This window comes from Prionailurus viverrinus, chromosome A2 (genome assembly GCF_022837055.1).
Source record: "Prionailurus viverrinus isolate Anna chromosome A2, UM_Priviv_1.0, whole genome shotgun sequence".
Lineage (NCBI taxonomy): Eukaryota > Metazoa > Chordata > Mammalia > Carnivora > Felidae > Prionailurus > Prionailurus viverrinus.
The window spans coordinates 5,046,741-5,062,839 of NC_062562.1; the positions used below are offsets into that span (position 1 = coordinate 5,046,741).

At 58.4% G+C, this 16,099-nt stretch overlaps 3 protein-coding genes across 4 annotated transcripts; 1 reads left to right on the forward strand and 2 right to left on the reverse strand.

Annotated features, from left to right (window-relative positions):
• Window positions 1-5: 5 nt before the first annotated feature.
• Window positions 6-1,564, reverse strand: LOC125160210 (protein PET100 homolog, mitochondrial). The gene is made up of 4 exons (XM_047848934.1): window positions 1,493-1,564; window positions 663-749; window positions 461-493; window positions 6-136 (listed from the first exon to the last, which is right to left on the reverse strand). The coding sequence occupies exons 1-4, from the start codon at window positions 1,517-1,519 to the stop codon at window positions 53-55; spliced, it is 231 nt and encodes a 76-aa protein (XP_047704890.1). The 5' UTR covers window positions 1,520-1,564; the 3' UTR covers window positions 6-52.
• A 237-nt stretch (window positions 1,565-1,801) lies between these two features.
• XAB2 (XPA binding protein 2) lies at window positions 1,802-15,843 on the forward strand. 2 transcript variants are annotated; one of them, XM_047849218.1, is made up of 19 exons: window positions 1,802-1,880; window positions 7,842-7,990; window positions 8,283-8,406; window positions 8,635-8,832; window positions 10,274-10,408; window positions 10,502-10,666; window positions 11,524-11,668; window positions 11,959-12,110; window positions 12,192-12,311; window positions 12,463-12,594; window positions 12,690-12,821; window positions 12,918-13,031; window positions 13,963-14,125; window positions 14,227-14,417; window positions 14,564-14,686; window positions 14,779-14,950; window positions 15,184-15,313; window positions 15,506-15,615; window positions 15,710-15,843. In XM_047849218.1, exons 1-19 carry the CDS (start codon window positions 1,830-1,832, stop codon window positions 15,769-15,771), a joined length of 2,568 nt encoding a protein of 855 aa, XP_047705174.1. In that variant the 5' UTR covers window positions 1,802-1,829; the 3' UTR covers window positions 15,772-15,843. The 2 variants fall into 2 exon arrangements, with proteins under 2 accessions (XP_047705174.1, XP_047705175.1); XM_047849219.1 differs by having other exon boundaries at window positions 12,693-12,821.
• LOC125160348 (ATP synthase F(0) complex subunit C2, mitochondrial-like) lies at window positions 5,478-5,918 on the reverse strand. The gene has a single exon (XM_047849220.1). The coding sequence runs from the start codon at window positions 5,901-5,903 to the stop codon at window positions 5,478-5,480; it is 426 nt and encodes a 141-aa protein (XP_047705176.1). The 5' UTR covers window positions 5,904-5,918.
• Window positions 15,844-16,099: the final 256 nt, after the last annotated feature.

Sequence of the window (16,099 nt, forward strand, 5' to 3'; positions counted from 1 at the left end):
CGAGAAACGAGGAACCGCGTGTGTGTTATTTCGTGGGTGGAGGGGCTAGGACTCAGGAGCTCTGCTGGGCGGCACGAAGGAGTTTCTCCTCCCGCTGCTTCCGTATCCTCTCTTTGAATTCTTCTAGCTCTCGGCGCTGGGGGTGGAGCGGGAAGGAAGGGGGAAGAGGGCACACACCTCAGGGGCCTGGACCCCGATCCCACCACCCGGCCTGCCCCCTACTCCCCTAGGCCACAGCTTCAGAGTTCATCATCTACACTGGAAGCCCTGTGCCAACTACAACCAGGGTCTAAGTGGGATCGGTTTCATCCAGGAAGAGGGCACTAAGGAAACCATACGCCCCTCTGCTCTCAATTCTTCTTCTTCATGACTGGGGGTAAAATTTTCACTCAAACCCATTATGGTCACAGGGACCCAGGCACCCCCATCCCTTCAGGAGGCAGAAGAGTATGTTACTTACTTGGTCCTCCTTCTCAGGTGGCCACAGCTCCCTCTGTGGGGACAAAGTAACAGCTGGAAGCAGGAGCCAGGAGCTCCCGGAGACCCCCCACCCAGGGCAGGGTCGGTTCGTAAAAGGCAAACATTGCTCCCCAGCAGGTTGGTGCCCCACGCTCTCCCCCACCCCCTGGAATGAGCCCGTGAATATTCTCGTCTATGCCCACCTTGCGCTGTATGACATAATCCTCAAACCACTCGGCCTGATTGGCAATCCAGAACATAGCCACAGGGAAGGTGAGGTAGAGTGTCATCTAGAAGGGCAGGGGGTAAATGAGCAGAGCCAGGGATTAAACCCCTTCCGCAGTGTGCATAGGCTGCTCAGAGCCTGGAGGACCATCCTCCCGCAGAGCCAGGGACCTCCTCGGGACCCCCAAGGACCCCTGAACTCCCACCAAGGGTAGAGAAGCCTCACACCTAAAAGCCTAGGCCCCTAATAATAATAATAATAATAATAGTAATAATTTAAGAGACCTCAAAGGCCCCTCCGAGTCTGGGTTAGGGTTAGGGTTAGACTCCTTCTCAGAGAAAGACACATACACGCACACGCACCCGACTCAGAATACAAAAGTTCGTACTACAATCAAAAGCATCTGCCCGAGGCCTCATTACCCACCCGTTCGTCGGATCTCTGAAACACCTCCAAACCCAGGAGGCCTCACTATTTACATTTAGTCTATTTCTCTAAACATAGGCGTCTCCCTATCAGAAACACACATGCCACCCAGAGCCCCACGAGCTCCCCAAGCGTCTGGAGCCTTCCTTCTTGGAACCTCTTCCTCAGATCACTCCTCTCAGAGGTCCTTCCTCCCACCAACCCTCCCAGAGCCCCCTAACCCGGCGCCCCCTCCTCTAGGCTTCCGACCCTAAACACCCCTCTCAAAACTCAGAAGCTGTCTCCTCAGATTTCCCTCTCTCTTGGAATCCCCGCTTTTCTGAGCCTCCTCGTCAGATCCGGGAAGAACCCAGCCGCCCATCCGCTCCAAAGATCACTGACCCGAAACACCTCCAGCTTCACCCCCATCTCGCTTCTCCTAGGCTACAAAGCCGCTTCCGCCCAAGGTCAACCCTCCAGCAAGACAGCAGCTCATTGGGCGTTCGCGGGCTCCACTACTGAAGCTGATTGGTCGAGGAGCTTTCAAGATGACGTCATCTTCGGGAGCCTCTTCTCTGCTTCCGGTCCCTGGAGCCGTCCACGCGAAAGTCAACAAACGTCGTCCGCTCGGTCGGAAAAGGTTCAACCAATAGGAAATAGGTCTGGCCCTGGGGGGCGGGCCTTCAGCGGGAGACGTCATTATAACGCGACTTCTGTCCGTGTCTGGAGAGCCAGGAAAATGGTGGTGATGGCGCGTCTTTCCCGGCCGGAGCGGCCGGACCTTGTTTTTGTGAGTCCGCGGCGGGGCCGGGGGTGGCCCGCGTGGGAGAACCTGGGCTTGGATACTTCAGGGGTTCGGGGCCTGGCCGCCTGGGGTGTCTGGGCCAAAGCTCTGTCCGCCCGGGGGCAGGACCTACGGACCAGGGTGTCCAGGAGCAAAAGTCTGGCAGTGGAGTCCAAGTGGTCTAAGAGTTGCAGTCGAGGTTCAGGGCCTGATAACCGGACCTTTGGTGGAAATAGGAGCGCGCGGGAGCGGGGGAGGGGAATCGCATAGCGAAATCTTGTAGAAGTCCGGAGTCTGGAATTAAGGCATAGTGATCAGGCCGGGGTTCTGGTTTCTGTGGTAAAGCCTTGGTGCTCTGAGTAACGGCCTAGGTCAAGTCCTGAGCGTTGTAGTTTGTGGAACGAAGGTTTGCTGTCTGGATTAGGAGAACTGTGGAGTCAACTGTGGTCAGGCAGTGGCCATTGGGATTCTGAAGAGTCCCAAGACTTGGTATCTGGAGCACAGACATACGACCTTTCATTGCACTTTGTAGCTACTGTGGGGTTTTTTCTTCTTTTCTTTCTTTCTTAAACACAAATTGAAGGTTTGTGGCAACACTACATGAAGTAAGTGTGTTGGCACCATTTTCCGACAGCATTTGCTCACTTCATGTCTCTGTGTCACGTTTTGGTAATCTCACAGTATTTCATACTTTTTCATGACTTTTGGGGCGTCAAGAGCCACACCCATGTAAAACCGGGAGGTTAATAATTGTTGTGTGTGTTGGGATGGCTTCATAGGCTATTCCTTGGGCCGCCCTACTCCCTCAGACATGACCACTTTGAAATTACTAAGCTTACAGTGGCCTCTAAGTGTTTAAGTGAATGGAAGAGTCACCGTCTCACCTGAAATCAGAAGCTAGAAATGATTAAGCTTAATGAGGAAGGCACGTTGCAAGCTGAGAGGGGCTGAAAGCTACTAGGCCTTTGGCACCAATAGCCAAATTGTGAATGCAAACGAAAAGTTCTTGGAGAAGATTAGAAGTGACAGACACATGAATGATAAAAAAAAAAAAAAAAAAAAAAAAGGCGAAACAGCCCTTTGCTGTTACAAAGAAAGTTTCAGTGGTCTAGATAGAAGATCACACCAGCCACAGCATCCCCTTAAGCCAAAGTCTCCTTCAGCCAAAGCCTAACCCTTCGGTTCTGCGAAGGCTGAGAGAAGTAAGGAAGCTGAAGAACACAACTTGGAAGCTAACAGAGGTTGGCTCTTGAGGTTTTTGGAAAGAAGCCGTCTCCATCACAAAAGTGCAAATGAAGGAGCGAGTGCTGATGTAGCCATCTGTGGCAAGTCGATCGCAAGATCTCATTAAGATAGTTAATGAAGTGACTGCACAGACCGAACAGACTTTTAATAGAAATGGGAAAGCCTTCTGTTGGGAGAAGAGACCTTCCAGGACTTTCATTGCTGGAGAGGAGGAGTCACTGCCTGGCTTCAGCGTTTCAAAGCACAGGCTGACTCTGTTGTCCGGCTAATGCAGCTGGTGGCTCGAAGTGGAAGCCAGTGCCCTGAAAAGCCTAGGGCCCTTAAGAATTAAGCTAAATCAGGGGCGCCTGGGTGGCTCAGTTGGTTAGGCGACCAACTTCGGCTCAGGTCATGATCTCACAGTTCATGAGTTCGAGCCCTGCATCGGGCTCTGTGCTGACAACTCAGAGCCTGGAGCCTGCTTCGGATTCTGTGTCTCCCTCTCTCTCTGCCCCTCCCCTGCTCATGCTCTGTGTCTGTCTGTCTCTCAATAATAAATAAACGTTAAAAAAATTAAAAAGAATTAAGCTAAATCCGCTTCGTGTTATGTAAGTGGAACAACAAAGCTTGGATGATGGTATGTCTGTTTAGAACACTACTTACTAGATATTTTAAGTCCAGTGTTGAGGCCTATTGCTCATGAAAAAGATTTCTTTCAAAATGTTGCCGCTCCATGACGATGCACCCTGTCACCCGAGAGCTCTGATGGAGATGTACAATGAGATTAATGTTGTTTTCACGCCTGCTAACATAACATCCTTTCTGTAGCCCATGTATCAGGGTAATTTCAATTTTTTAAAAACAATTTTTGCCTAATGTTTATGTATTTTTGAGAGGGAGACAGCATGAGCAGGGGAGGGGCAGAGAGGGAAACACAGAATCCGAAGCAGGCTCCAGGCTCTTGAGCTGTCAGCACAGAGCCCGACGCGGGGCTCGAACCCATGAGCTGTAAGATCATGACCCGGGTTGAAATCAGACGCTTAACCCACTGAATCATCCAGGTGCCCCTACCGTTTCAAGTCTTATTATTTAAGAAATACGTTTTGGGGCGCCTGGGTGGCTCAGTCGGTTAAGCATCTGACTTCAGCTCAGGTCATGATCAAACAGCTTGTGAGTTCAAGCCCCACGTCGGGCTCTGTGCTGACAGCTCAGAGCCTGGGGTCTGCTTCGGATTGTGTCTCCCCCTCTCTCTGCCCCTCCCCTGCTCATGCTCTGTGTCTCTCTGTCTCTCAATAATAAATAAATTTTTTTAAAAATGTAAAAAAAAATGTTTCATTAAAAAAATTTTTTTAACGTTTATTTATTTTTGAGAGACACACAGACAGAATGTGAGTGGGTTAGGGGCAGAGAGAGAGGGAGACACAGAATCCGAAGCAGACCCCAGGCTCTGAGCTGTCAGCACAGAGCCCGACGTGGGGCTTGAACTCACAAGCTGTGAGATCACGACCTGAGCCGAAGTTGGACGCTCAACCGACTGAGCCACCCAGGCACTCCAAGAAATACGTTTCATAAGGTTACAGTTCTAGATAGTAATTACTCTGATAGATCTGGGAAAAGCAAATTTAAGACCTCCTGGAAAAGATTCACCACTCTAAATGCCATTAAGAACATTTTGATTCATGAGAAGAGGTAAGGATAACAGCATTAACAAGATCTTGGAAGAAGTTGACTCCAGCTCTCCTGTATGACTTTGAGGGGTTCAAGACTTCACTGGAGGAAGTAACTACAGATGTGGTGGAAACATGGAAACAGCAAGAGAACCAGAATTAGAAGTGGAATCTGAAAATAGGACCGAATTGCTGCAATCTCATTATAAAATGAGGATGAGGAGTTGCTTTTTTTTTCTTAATGTTTATTTTTGAGAGACAGAGAAAAACTGTGTGAGCAGGGGAGGGGCAGAGAGAGAGGGAGACGCAGAATCCGAAACAGGCTCCAGGCTCTGAGCTGTCGGCACAGAGCCCGACGCGGGGCTTGAACTCACGGACTGTGAGATCATGACCTGAGCCGAAGTCAGACGCCCAACGGACTGAGCCACCCAGCCATCCCAGCCAGGAGTTGCCTCGTATGGATGAGCAAAAAAAGGCGGTTTCTCAAGATGGAATCTACTGGTTATGATGCTGTGAAGATTGTTGAAATGGCAACAGAGCTTCTAGAATGTGACATAAACGATTTTGTTCTTGTTAGTACAGTATTTGTCTTTCCTCTGTCAAACCCTGAGCCAACCACTTTCCCCAGGCTGCCTGGGGAAGTATAGGAAAAGGAACACCCAGGGCAGACGAAACACAGGAGAAAAACTTATGGGAGGTGGAGATGGCTCCTTCACATGGCAATGAGGATACAAAAGGCCGCCATCAGGCAGAAGAGCCTCGTGGCTTCTGGGAGGGCAGAGCCCAGAATGGTGGAGGAGAAGAGCTGTTGCTTCAGAGAGGGCTTCCTGGCATAGCCAGTGATGAGGCTCCCAGACACAGTCCCAATTCCAGCCCCAGAGCCAGCCACCCCAACTGTGGCAGCCCTAGTCCCAATGAACTTGGCTGCTGTGTCGATGTCCCTTGAAGCAACACTGGTTTGGAAACTGCGGCTAGGAATAAGTGAGGTCAGGGGACGTGGGGCTGCCCAGCTGCTGAGGCTCTCATCTGTCAGTGTCTCTGGGGGTTTTAATGCCACTGCAGACAGTGATTGGCTCAACAGCTGACAGGTGCTCCTGACCAAGGAGGGGGCGGAGACGAACTTTGCACAGGCGGACATTTTCAGAGGATGAGGGGCTGTGGCCAGAGAGCTGCTCCCAGTGCGGAGAAGACAGAGAGGGAATATGACATACGCTTAGTTGACAAAGCAGCAGGGTTGGAGAGGAGTCCAATTTGGAAAGAAGGCCTGCTGTGGGTAAAATGCTGTCAAACTGATGGGGCACCTGGGTGGCTCCGTTGGGCGCCCGACCTCGGCTCAGGTCGTGATCTTGCAGTTCAGTTCTGAGTTCAAGCCCCGCGTCGGGCTCTGTGCTGACAGCTCGGAGCCTGGAGCCTGCTTCGGATTCTGTGTCTCCCTCTCCCTCTGCCCCTCCCCTGCTTGTGCTCTGTCTCTCTCACTCTCAGAAATAAACATAAAAAAAATTTTTTTCAAGGGCTGTCAAAAACCGAGTCACATACTACAGAGAAGTTGTTCGTGGCGGCAGGATTCAGTTGATGTGGCAGGCTTTATTTTGTTTTATTTTAAGAAATTGCCACAGCCACCCCAACCTTCAGCAGCCACCACCCTGATCAGTCAGCAGCCATCACCCTTGAGGCAAGACCCTCCACCAGCAAAAAAAGATTACAACTCATTGAAACCTCAAGTAGTGGTTAGCACTTTTTTTGTAAGGAAGTATCTTTTAATCAAGTTATAACACTTTTTAGACATAATGCCAATGCAAATTTAATAGACTGCAGTGTAAACATAACTTTTATGTGTGTCGGGAAACCAGAAAATTCATTTGACTTGCTGTATTGTGATGTGTATTGTGGTGGCCTGGGGCTGAACCAGCAGTATGTGTGAGGTGTGTCTGTAGAGGCCTAACATCTTCACAGGTGTTTGGTGTTTCGTACTGGGGAGTCTTGGGGTTTGGTCCATACCTCTCCTTCTGATGTAAAGGTCTAGCTTCTGTCGACTTGGAAAATAAAACTGCCAGTGATTTTATCAGCAGAGTGGGTTTGTTTAGGAACGGCAGAGGAATTTTAATTCAGGATATGCAAGCTATGGCAAAACCAAAGGCTAGTCTGGAGAACAAAGGAGAGGAGCATCACTTTATTTTATTTTAAAACTTGTTTGTTTATTTTGAGAGAGCACGTGCACGTGCCGAAGGGGCAAAGTGAGGAAAAGAATCCCAAGCAGGCTCTTTGCTGTCAGCACGGAGCCTGATGCAGCATTCCAGCTTACAAACCGTGAGATCATGACCTGAGCCGAAGTTGGACGCTTAACGGAGCCACCTGGGTGCCCAAGTAACGTCACCTTATAGAGAAAAAGGAGTAAACTAGGAGGGGCTGGTTTGAAGGAAAATCTGTTAGGTGAAAGTGATAGTTGAGGGTGGTGATGGCTTCTCATTGGCTGAGTTGTGGCGGCTTCTCATTGGCTGGGCTGTTGCCGGGCAAGGAGAAAATCTTGCTGGGGTAGTAAAGTAAGCTTCTTTCTGTTGGGAACGCAAGGTGCCCTTCTTCCTGCGGGGGGGCGGGGGGGGGTCTGCAATTGACAAAGAGATGGTAGGCATGGGAGTGCCCCCCTTCAGGGCTTCCTGACTTCATGGCAAATAAGGTTTCCGTGTTCACTTTCCGAGTTCTGGGACAGCTGAGTAGTTCTGGATAATGGGAGCCTGAGATGCTGAAGGCCTGGTGTTTAGGAAGAGGCGTGTTGTGCGGAGTTAAAGCTTGGCGTCCAGGTCCAGAGAGACCTGGCAGTGGACGGGGAGTCTGAGAAATCTGGTGACCTGGGCCAGAGGGTAGGTGGCTTGACTGGGAGGGCCAAAAGAATGGTGTCTGGATGACAGTCTCAAGTCTGGCCCGGAACCCTGTGGTTGAGGAGTCTGATGACCCGGGTCAGACTGTAGGCAGTAAGATTTCGAGGAGTGAAATCCAAACCTGAGTCCTGGTATGTGGCTGTCTGGTGCCCTGGCTCTGAGCTCAGGTCTCTCTTTTCCCCGTTCCCTGGCTCCCGCAGGAGGAAGAGGACCTCCCCTACGAGGAGGAAATCATGCGGAACCAGTTCTCCGTCAAATGCTGGCTCCGCTACATTGAGTTCAAGCAGGGTGCCCCGAAGCCGAGGCTCAATCAGCTGTACGAGCGGGCCCTGAAGCTGCTGCCCTGCAGGTGGGAACGGTCCCAGCCGCCCTGCCCGGCCCCCCACCCCACCCCACCTAATCTAGCCGTAACGGAACTGGCCAGTAGGTCCCAGGTGATGGCTGTCGTTCGGGCACTAAGTGTACATCCCCTGACGGCTCAGCACACCTTCCCTGGTGTCCTGGCCCGTGCCCCCCAATGCTGAGACTGGCCGTCCTTCCCCAGGCCCCTTTGCCCTGCAGTCACTTCCCGGCACAGGGCAGAGGGTTCCAGGGGTATGTGAGGATGACCGGTCGTTGTCTGCCCCTCCCGCGTTCCCCAGCTACAAACTCTGGTACCGATACCTGAAGGCGCGCCGGGCACAGGTGAAGCATCGCTGCGTGACCGACCCGGCCTACGAAGATGTCAACAACTGCCACGAGAGGGCCTTTGTGTTCATGCACAAGGTGGGAGCGGGGGGCAGAGGCCGGGCGAGGGCTGAGGGGGAGGTGCAAGTGGACGGGGACCGGGGGATTGGAGTCCTGTCGCCTCGGTGTGCCCGAGGTTGAGCTGGATTAGCCCTAGGGGACGGGCTCCCGGGTCTTGCTGCATTTTTGGCCACAGGACACGTGCCGTCTCTGTGGTCGAGCCGTGGCGCCAGCGGTTCAGACCCTGCCCGTCCCCCACGCCTCCAGATGCCACGGCTGTGGCTGGACTATTGCCAGTTCCTGATGGACCAGGGCCGAATCACACACACCCGCCGCACTTTCGACCGCGCTCTCCGGGCACTGCCCATCACGCAGCACTCTCGCATCTGGCCCCTGTACCTGCGCTTCCTGCGCTCACACCCGCTACCTGAGACGGCCGTGCGGGGCTACCGGCGCTTCCTCAAGGTACGCCTGTGGGGGTGGGGCGGGACCGAGCGGCGAGAGGCCGCTTCACGAGGTTCCCAGCGCCGGCTTACTGGGACACTGGCCCCTCGAGGGGTGTCACCCGACAGACGGGAGGCGGGGAAGGCTCTCGTTGGCGATTTGTTTTCCCTCCAAATAATCTGCCAGCACCTGCTGCATGTCTCGCATTGAGACAAGTGCTGGGACAGCGTGTGACAAAGACAGTCCCTGCCTGCACGGAGCTTTTGATCTAACTGGATAGACAGGTGCCCACGAGCTGACCACGTCTCCTGGTCACATCTTTAAAAAATTTTTTTTTTCACGTTTATTTCTGAGACAATGCAAGAGACAGAGCACAAACAGCAGAGGGGCAGACAGAGAGGGACACAGGACCCAAAGCGGGCTCCGGGCTCCGAGCTGTGAGCCCAGAGCCCGACATGAGGCTCGAACTCACGAACTGAACCGTGAGATCATGACCTGAGTGGAAGTCGGATGCTCAACTGACTGAGCCACCCAAGCATCCCCCCCTTCTGCTTCTTTATTATTTTTAATTTTTTTTAAATGTTTTTATTTATTTTTGAGACAGAGACACAGCATGAGCAGGGGAGGGGCAAAGAGAGAGGGAGACACAGAGTCCGAAGCAGGCTCCAGGCTCCAACGTGGGGCTCGAACTCACAAATTGCAAGATCATGACCTAGGCTGAAGTTGGATGCTCAACCGACTGAGCCACCCAGGCGCCCCAAATTTCTTTTAATGGTTTTTTATTTATTTTTGAGACAGAGAGAGACAGAGCATGAGCAGGGGAGGGGCAGAGAGAGGGGGAGCCACAGAATCCGAAGCAGGCTCCGGGCTCTGTGCTAACAGCTCAGACGTGGGGCTCGAACTCACAGACTCTGAGCCGAAGTCGGACGCTCAACCGACCGAGCCACTCAGGCGCCCCTCCTGGTCACATCTTTTAAACCAGTAAAACCACAACCGTGGGAGGGCAGGGAGCGGGAGACGAACGGCTGTGGGAATGTTTCCAGGCGGAAACAGCATGGGGGGGGTGCCGCCCCCTCACGCTTCTAACAGCTGTCGAACGTTGTGAAACTCCGCACGGCGCCGTCTGGCCGGGGGACTTGGGGTAAAGGCCGGGCCCGGACCGTGCCGGCTGTGCCTTTGTTGTCTAAGCCGGACCGGTCAGGGCTGGGGCTGCACCAGAGGGGCCCAGACCGGATTGGCGGGGCCTCGGCTGGACCGCCGGTCAAGGCCGCCCCCGTGGGGCTGAGGCCGGACTGGTAGGGTCCAGGTGGGACACGTGTGGCTGAGGCTGGGTCGGCAGGGCTGGCGCCAGGTCAGGGCAGCGGTGCGTGGCTGACCCGGAGCCGCCGAGTGGGAGCGGGGGGTGGACGGTGGGGTGGCTCTGCGGCCCCGCTGACTGCTGGTGGGGCCGCCCGCTGCCCAGCTGAGCCCCGAGAGTGCAGAGGAGTACATCGAGTACCTCCAGTCCAGTGACCGGCTGGATGAAGCCGCGCAGCGCCTGGCCACCGTGGTGAACGACGAGCACTTTGTGTCCAAGGCTGGCAAGTCCAACTACCAGGTGGGCTTGTGGGGGGATGGGGTTGGGCAGGAAGGCTTGCCCTCCCCCCGCCCGTGGGGCACGGGGCTGAGACTCCTCCTCCTGGGTCCGCAGCTGTGGCACGAGCTCTGTGACCTCATCTCCCAGAACCCAGACAAGGTGCAGTCACTCAATGTGGACGCCATCATCCGCGGGGGCCTCACCCGCTTCACCGACCAGCTGGGCAAGCTCTGGTGCTCGCTGGCTGACTACTACATCCGCAGCGGCCACTTCGAGAAGGTGCGCAGGCACGGGAGGCGACGAGGGGAGAGGGGGCGGGTGCCACGCAGGTGCCTGACACAGCGGTCGCTCCCGAGGTGTCAGTGTTCTCGTCAGCGTCCACGTTAGCTTGCTTGTCGTCAGGCGGTGGAATGGGGGGGTGCATGGGGCGGACGGGTCCCCAGAGTTGCTGGCTGGAGTCGTCGGGGCCTCGTGGAAGAGGAGGCGAGAGGAGCTGGAGCAGAGAAGGGGCCGCTGATGGGCTAGGGGAGGGAGCGCCCTGCGGGCTGAGGGGTCGGCCGTGCCCTGCTGAGGGGCGCCGCCAGCCAGGCGTGAGCAGGACGAAGGCAGGACCGGCTGCGCGCTTCACAGAAACCCTTCAGGCCACCACAGGCTGAGGCTGGCGGCAGGGGACTGGTCAGGAGGTGGGCGGAGCCAGCGGCCGGGGTGGGACGGACAGTGGAGCATGACTGGCCAGGAACAGGGGTAGAGGGATGGGGCCCAAGCTTAGGGGCGGGAGTGACCGAGAGAACATGAGCTTCAGAAGTGGGGTGGTTGAGCATCTAACTCCATGGCCAAGTCCGGGGTCCCCGCAGCGGGGACCTGTGGGGGCGTCGGGGTCGGTCACCTCTCGAGTCTTAACCGGGCGTCGGCCACCTCACACGTGTCTCCCTTGAGCTTCATAGTCACTCTGCATGGGGACCGTCACCGTTTACTGGGGAGGAGCTGGGGCCCTGCACTCTGGGAGGGCAGGGGGCGGCTGTGGCTCTGCTGGGTGTCGGTGCTCCGGGCGGTGCGGCCAGGTCCCCTGCGTCCACGCGGGCAGGCCCTCGCGGCCCCCAGCCAGCACTTTCCTTTTACCCCGCCCGTGCCCATAGGCTCGAGACGTGTACGAGGAGGCCATCCGGACTGTGATGACCGTGCGCGACTTCACCCAGGTGTTCGACAGCTACGCGCAGTTTGAGGAGAGCATGATCGCAGCCAAGATGGAGACGGCCTCAGAACTGGGACGGGAGGAGGAAGGTGAGGCAGGCCTGGGCCGGTGAGGGGAGAGGGCTGGGCCGGCAGGCAGGGCTCTGAGAGCCCCAAGGGACAGCGACCCGGGGGGGGGGGGGGGGGGGGGGGGGGTGTCTGTACGACAGAGGGAGGCCAGCGTGGGTGGAACTTTGGTGAGTAGCCGGGACTAGCACTGCATCTCTGGCCGGAGTGGCCAGTGGCGTGAGTCTGCCAGGCCCCGGACAGTCGGGGCCCTGGTGGTGCAGAGGTGGGGGCGGGTCTGCTGTGCTGAGGCCCCGCCCCCATCTCGAGCGCAGATGACGTGGACCTGGAGCTGCGCCTGGCCCGCTTCGAGCAGCTCATTGGCCGGCGGCCCCTGCTCCTCAACAGCGTCTTGCTGCGCCAGAACCCACACCACGTGCACGAGTGGCACAAGCGCGTGGCCCTGCACCAGGGCCGCCCCCGCGAGGTGTGTGACGGCCCCGCCCCACCCCCCTTCCCCTGCCTGCCGGCCCCGACCGTCCAGCCTGATTCCGTCCTTCCCACCCAGATCATCAACACGTACACGGAGGCCGTGCAGACGGTGGACCCTTTCAAGGCTACAGGCAAGCCCCACACACTGTGGGTCGCGTTTGCCAAGTTTTACGAGGACAATGGGCAGCTGGACGATGTGAGTGCCCTGCGTGTGTGGGTTTGTGCGTGTGTGAGTAGAGGCATGTGCTTGGCCAGAGGACCCAGGAGGCACAGACACGTGCGCTCTCGCGGGGGCGGGCGGGGGCCCGAGAGACAGCATCCCAACCTGCCCTCTCCCACCCCTGCAGGCCCGCATCATCCTGGAGAAGGCCACCAAGGTGAGCTTCAAGCAGGTGGACGACCTGGCCAGCGTGTGGTGTGAGTGTGGCGAGCTGGAGCTCCGGCACGAGAACTATGACCAGGCTTTGCGACTGCTGCGGGTAAACGCGAGCCCATGTTAGGGCGGGGGCGTGGTGTGCTGTGTGGCCATGTCCGGCTGTCCCCAAGCCCCCGCCCTGCTGCCTGCTCCCTCCAGAAGGCCACCGCGCTGCCTGCCCGCCGAGCCGAGTACTTCGACGGCTCGGAGCCCGTGCAGAACCGCGTGTACAAGTCCCTGAAGGTGTGGTCGATGCTCGCCGACCTGGAGGAGAGCCTGGGCACCTTCCAGGTGAGTCGGGGGGCCGAGGGCCCGTGGCAGCGTGGAGCCGGGGGCAGGGCCGCAGTCTCTGCCCCGGACGTGCCCTGACCTGCTGCTGCCCCGCAGTCCACCAAGGCCGTCTACGACCGCATCCTGGATCTGCGTATCGCCACGCCCCAGATTGTCATCAACTACGCCATGTTCTTGGAGGAGCACAAGTACTTCGAGGAGAGCTTCAAGGTGAGGGGGGCTGATCTGGAGGTCCCGGACGGCGGGGTCTCATGTCCCGGGGCCCCGGCCGCAGTGTCCGTGTGCTCCGGTGGCCCTAACAAGGTGTCGCAGAGCAGGGAACTCAGACAGCAGAGACGTACCATCCTCGTCCTGGGGGCTGGAAATCTCAGACTGTGGTGCTGGCGGGGCTGGTCTCTCCCAAGACCTCTGTCCTTGGCTAGCGGGCGGCTGTCTTCCCACCGGTGTGTGTATGTGTCTTAATCCCACAGGGACTCCAGTCATCTCGGGTTAGGGCCCACTGTAACGACTCCCCTTCATTTCCTCTTTAAAGGCCTGGTTTCTAAGTCCAGTTACATTCTGAGGTCCTGGGGTTGTGGCTTCAACAGGAATTTGGGGGACACAGTTCACCTCTTAACAGGCACCGAGTCTTGTTTCTGGGCGGCGGGTGTGTGCGGGCTGTCCCTGCTCTGCTCGTGTGACAGCTTGTAGGTACGTGAGGTCCTGCACGTGCACGTGTTGGGAGGCCCTGCCTCTCTATTGAGAGGTTTCGGTTCTAGGCGGAGACCGCACGTATCCAGATGACATACACGTGTGCCTCCCCCCCCCCCCCCCCCCCCCCCGCCTGAGTGACACCGGCCCTGCCCCTGGCCTGGGCATGGGAACCTCTTCCCAAGGCCGTGGGCTCCAGTGTCCACAGAACTGAGGACCCCCCCGACTCCCCCGCCCATAAGGTTACCTACCGGTGACTTGGTAGGTCCTAGTCCTGGTCCGTTGAGGGAGACGTACAGGCCCCCTTGACTGCGCCGTGATCGTGGGGCAGGGTGGACGGGGAAGGGGCCGCCATGACCAGCCCGAGGGAGACGTGGGGACCCTCCTGGCAGGCTGGACGCCACGTGTTCTTGCCCTGGGTTCCCGCACACGACACCCTCTCTCGGGGCAGGCGTATGAGCGTGGCATCTCGCTGTTCAAGTGGCCCAACGTGTCTGACATCTGGAGCACCTACCTGACCAAATTCATTGCCCGCTACGGGGGCCGCAAGCTGGAGCGGGCGCGGGACCTCTTCGAACAGGCGCTGGACGGCTGCCCTCCCAAATATGCGAAGAGTGAGGCGGGCGGGTGGCCGGGCCGGGCTGGGCAGGGGATGGGTTGTCTGGGGCCGGGCACCAGCCTCTGACCCCCCCCCCCCCCCCGCCTCGTGTCTCAGCGCTGTACCTGCTGTACGCCCAGCTGGAGGAAGAGTGGGGCCTGGCCCGGCACGCCATGGCAGTGTACGAGCGCGCCACCCGGGCCGTGGAGCCCGCCCAGCAGTACGACATGTTCAACATCTACATCAAGCGTGCGGCGGAGATCTACGGGGTCACCCACACCCGCGGCATCTACCAGAAGGCCATCGAGGTGCCCTGTGGGGCGGGGCGGGGAACGGGGGTGGCCAGAGGCTCTGAGCATGCCCCCCACCCGTGGGACCTCCGGGAGCCTTCCGGAGGGCCCGGGGTACGGGGAGCCCGCTCACGCCCTGCCCCCTCCTGGCCACCGCCACCCAGGTGCTGTCGGACGAACACGCCCGGGAGATGTGCCTGCGGTTCGCGGACATGGAGTGCAAGCTCGGCGAGATCGACCGGGCGCGGGCCATCTACAGCTTCTGCTCCCAGATCTGTGACCCCCGGGTAGGACGCGGGCCCGGGCGGGCGGGCGGGCGGGCAGTGACGGAGGCTGCAGCCGAGCCAGCCGCTCACGCCGTGCGCCCCACCCCGCACAGACCACCGGGGCTTTCTGGCAGACGTGGAAGGACTTCGAGGTCCGTCACGGCAACGAGGACACCATCCGGGAGATGCTGCGGATCCGCCGCAGCGTGCAGGCCACGTACAACACGCAGGTCAACTTCATGGCCTCGCAGATGCTCAAGGTGTCGGGCAGCGCCACGGGCACCGGTGAGCAGCTGTGGGCCCCTGCTCTCTGCCCGCCCTTGACCGCCTGGTCTGAGAGCGTTGAGCGTCCACCTCCCCACCCCCTGCCGAACCTGGGAACTCCTTGAGGGCTGGGTCCTCGGACGGATGGGGGTGGGGTGCCCGGTAAGGAGCAGAGCGGCCTGTGGGCTGTGGCGGGGGCCGGCGCGGGTGTGGCCTGGGCAGACTGGTGCGTGACCCCCACGCTCCCCCACCAGTGTCTGACCTCGCCCCCGGGCAGAGCGGCATGGACGACATGAAGCTGCTGGAGCAGCGGGCAGAGCAGCTGGCGGCCGAGGCCGAGCGGGACCAGCCCCCGCGGGCCCAGAGCAAGATCCTGTTTGTGAGGTGCGGGGGCAGGAGTGGCGGGGAGGCTGAGCGGCACGTGTCCCCCTCCCTCCCCCCTGCCTGCCCCCTCCCTCCCTCCTTCCCTCCGTCCCTGCCTGCCCTGTCCCTCCTTCCCTCCCTCTCCCCTGCCTGCCCCCTCCCTCCCTCCTTCCCTCCCTCACCCCTGCCTGCCCGCCCCCTGCCCACCCCCAGGAGCGACGCATCCCGGGAGGAGCTGGCCGAGCTGGCCCAGCAAGCCAACCCGGAGGAGATCGAGCTAGGGGGGGACGAGGACGAGGACGAGATGGATCTGGAACCCAACGGTAGGGGGCCAGCCAGGTGGGCAGGACGTTTTGGCGGAGGCACGGGTGGGGCCCCCCCCCTCCCGGAATGACCGTGGCCTCTCTCCTTTCCCAGAGGTGCGGTTGGAGCAGCAGAGTGTGCCGGCTGCCGTGTTCGGGAGCCTGAAGGAGGACTGACCCCAGCCCTGCACCCCTCATCCCTCCTCCCCCATTCCTCTTCCCCCAATAGAATCTATGTTTGTACACACAGTCTGAGCCTCTTTCCTGCCCACCCTTCCCGCTGCCCAGGTGCCTATGGGGACTGCCAGCTGGGTAGTGCCCTGGCCTTGGGCCCGGCCCCCCCCCCCCCCACCCCGCCCCCAGATTGGCTGATGCGGGAGGTGGGGCAGCTGGGCTTCCAGCCAGGGCACATGCCCCACCCTCCCCCTGCAGAGCCAGTTCTCAGAGGCCTGTCTCTGCCGCCTGAGGCCTCCTTGAGGGCCTTCCCAGCCCATTCCCACATTAG

What these genes read in the sequence shown, in the direction of transcription:
- LOC125160210 (XM_047848934.1), bottom strand. Translation starts at nt 1,519, where the DNA reads ATGGGGGTGAAGCTGGAGGTGTTTCGG. An exon ending in TGAAGCTGGAGGTGTTTCGG is followed by an intron (nt 750 to 1,492) that starts GTCAGTGATCTT and finishes CTGCCCTTCTAG; the next exon opens with ATGACACTCTACCTCACCTT. An exon ending in ATTATGTCATACAGCGCAAG is followed by an intron (nt 494 to 662) that starts GTGGGCATAGAC and finishes TTGTCCCCACAG; the next exon opens with AGGGAGCTGTGGCCACCTGA.
- XAB2 (XM_047849218.1), top strand. Translation starts at nt 1,830, where the DNA reads ATGGTGGTGATGGCGCGTCTTTCCCGGCCGGAGCGGCCGGACCTTGTT. An exon ending in CTGAAGCTGCTGCCCTGCAG is followed by an intron (nt 7,991 to 8,282) that starts GTGGGAACGGTC and finishes CGCGTTCCCCAG; the next exon opens with CTACAAACTCTGGTACCGAT. An exon ending in GATGGATCTGGAACCCAACG is followed by an intron (nt 15,616 to 15,709) that starts GTAGGGGGCCAG and finishes CTCCTTTCCCAG; the next exon opens with AGGTGCGGTTGGAGCAGCAG.
- LOC125160348 (XM_047849220.1), bottom strand. Translation starts at nt 5,903, where the DNA reads ATGTCCGCCTGTGCAAAGTTCGTCTCCGCCCCCTCCTTGGTCAGGAGC.